We start from the raw sequence: 5,000 nt of genomic DNA, 5'->3' as shown, positions 1-5,000 counted from the left end.
ACGGAAGGAACACAGCAGGTATGAGGTACATAAACCTGCCATCTTCTGTTCCAGTGCGTCTGGGTTGACATTTTAATCATTTCTCTTTATTTTCTTCGTACCCAAGGCCTGATTTATGTAGGTCAACAACCGCTTGTCTCTTCATCTGCGAGTTCTGTGCCTTTCCCCGTGGTGATGGACGACGAACGGATTTTACACGCGTGTCACCCGAACGGATTTTATACGCGTGTCACCCGAACGGATTTTACACGCGTGTCACCCGAACGGATTTTACACCCGTGTCACACGAACGGATTTTACACGCGTGTCACCCGAACGGATTTTACACGCGTGTCACCCGAACGGATTTTACACGCGTGTCACCCGAACGGATTTTACACGCGTGTCACCCGAACGGATTTTACACGCGTGTCACCCGAACGGATTTTACACGCGTGTCACCCGAACGGATTTTACACGCGTGCTACCCGAACGGATTTTACACGCGTGTTACCCGAACGGATTTTACACGCGTGTTACCCGAACGGATTTTACACGCGTGTCACCCGAACGGATTTTACACGCGTGTCACCCGAACGGATTTTACACGCGTGTCACCCGAACGGATTTTACACGCGTGTCACCCGAACGGATTTTACACACGTGTCACCCGAACGGATTTTACACGCGTGTTACCCGAACGGATTTTACACGCGTGTTACCCGAACGGATTTTACACGCGTGTTACCCGAACGGATTTTACACGCGTGTTACCTCATTCTTATGTCCCAGAGAAACAGGAAGCCAAGGAAGGCAGCGATGCAGTTCCTGAGGGCTGAGATGAACTTTAAAAAGCACGATGTTGATGCAGATTTAAATTTGTTTGATTTTATTCGGAAAGGATCTTCAGGGACGGTAATAATACAATTGCTTGTTCCGAAAATCTTCTCTCAGCAGTATCATTAGGAGGAAGGAATATAGTTTTCCCATATTTTGAGCACAAAATACAGCTCATTACAGCACTGTTTATTTTCTACCGCCTTTATCAAGGGTAGCGATAATTTTGGAGGCGACTGTGTACACACAGCTCATTTAGCTGAACACACACACAAAACGCAGGCAGTGCACACACACGCACACACACACACACACACACACACGCAGCCTGCTGTAATGAGTATAATGAGTAAAGTATTTCTGTCTGACTGGAGGAGTTAAGCGCGATGCAGTCGACAGGCCGTGCTTCCCAGCTCGTATCTCTAGGATAGGGACGCGGTGTTAGCAATGGGATCCCCTGACAAAAGAGACTCATCCCCCCCACACCCCCACACACAAAAAGCCTTTCATAGGAGAGACAGAACCTGAAAGAAGGAAGCTGGAATTAAAGATACTCTTTTCTTTTTATCGGTGTCTCACAATGGATGCTTTTTCATCCTTCTTTGGTTTCCTCTCGTGATGGAGAGAGAGAGAGAGGGAGGGAGGAAGAGAGAGAGGGAGGGATGGAGGGAGAGAGAGAGACAGAAGGGCTGGGGGCATCGGGGAGAGAGAATGAGAAAATTAGAGAGTACGAGGAAGCGAAAGAGAGAGAATGAAAATAAGAGAAAGTAGGAGAGAGAAAATGAGAAAGAGAACATGAGGGAGAGAAAATGAGAGGGAGAAGCTGTCCTTTCCATCACTAGAGACCCTTCATTATCCAGAGCACCACTGTGGGGGGGTGGGGGATGAGGGGGGGGCGCTCAATGCGGGGGCAGGAAAAAAAAACGTTAATTTAAATTACAAAAGAATGCTGTCCTCTCTCGCTGCAATTTAATTATCTTCCAGTGGCGCAGTTAAAAGAATGTGGATTATTAAAAAGCGATTTCTGTGACGTTCTCGTCGAAGGCCTCTCACTGCCAGCACAATGAGAAGAGAGAGGATAAATGTCCATGAACTCCACGCGAGCCATTAAACAGCGGCTTCAGGCTGAGGGGAAGTACGGCCGGGTTTCATATTCTAACTGTCACAGGCACGGAACAGCGGTGATGGAGACGCATGTGTGTGCAGTCAACAGACACACCAATACAGGCAAAACACAACCTACTTACATACATACCAGCATACATACACACACACACACTGCACACACACACGCACGCACACACGCACGCACACACACACTGCACACACACACACACGCGCACACTGCGCACACGCACGCACGCACGCACACTGCACACACACACACACGCGCACTGCACACACACACACACACACACACTGCACACACACCACTGCACACACACACACACGCACACTGCACACACGCACGCACGCACACACACACTGCACACACACACACACACACACACACACACACTTCTCGGGGGCTCACCTTGGACCAGTTGGCTCTCTTCAGCTGCACCTCAGGCTTGTACTCCTTCTTGGGGACCAGACCATACGGAAGGGTGGGGACCGCAGGGACCCCCCAACCCCCTAAACCAGGAGGGGGCGGGGGCATGCCGGGGCCCATGGGGGGCGGAGGAGGGATGCCAGGACCTCCAGGGAGGGGGGGTGGGGGAGGAGGCATACCTGCCATTCCGGGAAGTGGAGGTGGAGGTGGAGGCATACCTGGCATCCCAGGCAAAGGAGGGGGAGGAGGGGGTAAACCAGGCATCCCAGGCAAAGGAGGGGGAGGAGGGGGTATGCCAGTCATCCCGGGCAGGGGAGGGGGTGGGGGCGGTCCAGGCTGCCCTGGGAGAGGCGGGGGCGGGGGAGGCGGAGGTATGCCAGCATGTCCCGGGATGGGAGGGGGAGGGGGCGGGACCCCGCCCGGGACAGGACTCTGTCCAGGCAAGAGGGGAGGTGGGGGGCCCACGGGCACGGGCACGGTGATGACCTTGGCCTTCGCTTCCTCCACTTCTTTAGAGAGCTTATCAATCTGCGAAAGTGAGAGAGAGAGGGGGAAGGAGGGAAGGAGGGAGGGAGAGAGGGAGAAAGAAGGAGGGTTAAAAGAGGCAGAGGAGCTCGGTGTCAGTGCGTGAGCTCGCTCCCCGCTGAGAGCGCCGCTCGCCTGACGCCCGAGCAAATGAAGCTCTCATTTAGCGATTGTCACAGCCGCAGATAAAGTTATTGCAGCGAATAAAAAATGATAATTATACTAATAAGTAATGAAAGGAGCCCTATCTCCAAGCCCTCTGCTGGCAGCGAGTCAGCCATGTTTCATTTAAGGACTGGAAATTGGCTCCTTTATGAAACGCAGGCGGGGTGACGGGGTTTTCATAAGGAGAGATGAGAGATTTAAACTCCGCTGCCGGATCCGGTGAGACCGCGCTCATTCGGACGGGACCGCTAGCCTGCCTGCGTCGGCCTGGCCGGCCCGCGCGGACCCCTCCCGGCTCGGCCCGGCGGTGGGGGGGTGTGGGGGGGGAGGGGGACGCGCTCGGACACGACTGCACGCGCTCCGGCAGCCCCACGCCCGTGCGGCGGGGAGACGTCACAGGCGAGCGGCGCTCGGGGAGCGGGCCACGTGACGGATTAGCGCTATTAATAGCTCCCCGCCGCGCGTGCCGTTTCTCAGAGTGCGCCGGCGACCAGCTGACACGCCCGTTTCTCTCCCTCCCCCCCCCCCCGTTTCTCTGCACTGCAAAAACACATGACTCAAACTGAGACAACAGGAGCTGGAACTGTGTGGAGATGCGCACATCGGCCAGGGCGCAGGGCACACACAGCACAGGCACACGCAGCATAGTTACAGCTGAAGTAGGCCCTCCATAATGACTTCCACAATTCCATGTGCTTACAGCTCCCAGGCCTCCCCATTGGATGAGAAAAGGGGGGAGGGCACAGAGGCTGGGAGTTTGGATCAGTGCAGGGTGCACCCCGATCCCCGCGGGCTCCAGCAGGGGCTCCAGCCCCGCCCTGCCGAGCCGCCGGGCCGGCTGGTTTTACCGCCCCTCAGCCCTTACCGAGCTGCTAATGCGCTTTCTCACGCGAGGGTCAGAGATCTGCGACAGGAACACTGCAGCCGCGCTCACGGTCAGAAACCGTTAGCCTGCTCACGCGCCAGCGTCGGTCTGAGAGCACGCTCTGTGTGGACAGGTGATTGGGGCCGTCGGGGCAGTTTGGGTCTGTTTCGGGGTGCTGGCTGGGCCCTGTGGGCAAGGCTGGCTATCACACTCCTGCTCATTAGCAATGAAGACTACCCTGTGCTCCCAATCAAGAGCTTTCACCCCCCCCCCCACCCCACCCCAAACCCATTGAGTCCCCCTGGCCCAGGACACCACCCCAGCCCCTCAACATGGCGCCGCCCTAGCTGTGGAATTGGCTCATGAAGGTGAAGGAGGTATGCCACTGGTTGAGGGATGCTCTGGATGACACGCGGCTGGGGAGGGACGTGATTGGCTATCGACGGTAAGGTTGTGACTGGTCAGCGACGGTGGCAGGGGAACGTGACGGTGGCTGATGATGATGATGATGTGGGAAGACGCGATTGGTCAGCACCTGCTCTTTGAGGCGGTTGATGTCGCTCAGCAGGGTCTGGATCTCCTTCTCTTTCTCCGCCTTCTCCTTGCCCAGCACGTCCTTATCTGCGCTCAGGTCCAGCACCTTCTGCTCGTAGTCCCCCTCCATCTTCCGCAGCTCCACCTGCAGCTCGTGACGGGCCGTCAGCTCCACATCCAGCTGTCAATCACAACATCCGCCGCTCAATAAGCCAATCAGAATCATTCAGTCACAACACCCACCGCTCAATGAGCCAATCACAACATCCACCGCTCAATGAGCCAATCACAACATCCACCGCTCAATGAGCCAATCACAACACCCACCGCTCAATGAGCAACAAATCATTATCACAACACCACCGCTCATGAGCCAATCAAAATCATTCAGTCACAACACCACCACCGCTCAGAGCCAATCACAACACCCACTGCTCAATAAGCCAATCAAAATCATGCCAGTCACAACATCCACCACGCTAAGGCCAATCAAAATCATTCAGTCACAACACCCACTGCTCAATGAGCCAATCACAACACCCA

General features: G+C 55.3%; 1 protein-coding gene across 1 annotated transcript in view; it reads right to left on the bottom strand.

The window, feature by feature from the left end:
- The window catches only part of LOC135249706 (protein diaphanous homolog 1-like), a 100,904-nt gene that overhangs the window by 42,232 nt on the left and 53,672 nt on the right, over positions 1–5,000 (bottom strand). The window contains exons 15-16 of the mRNA XM_064325224.1: positions 4,459–4,638; positions 2,351–2,896 (exon numbers count right to left, since the gene is read on the bottom strand). Coding sequence (XP_064181294.1) covers positions 2,351–2,896; positions 4,459–4,638 — 726 coding nt within the window. The remainder of the gene's footprint in view (positions 1–2,350; positions 2,897–4,458; positions 4,639–5,000) is intronic.

Source organism: Anguilla rostrata, chromosome 3 (assembly GCF_018555375.3).
Source record: "Anguilla rostrata isolate EN2019 chromosome 3, ASM1855537v3, whole genome shotgun sequence".
Classification (NCBI taxonomy): Eukaryota; Metazoa; Chordata; class Actinopteri; order Anguilliformes; family Anguillidae; genus Anguilla; species Anguilla rostrata.
The sequence above is the reverse complement of the archived record's forward strand: the minus strand, read 5'-3'. Positions and strand labels throughout refer to the sequence as shown.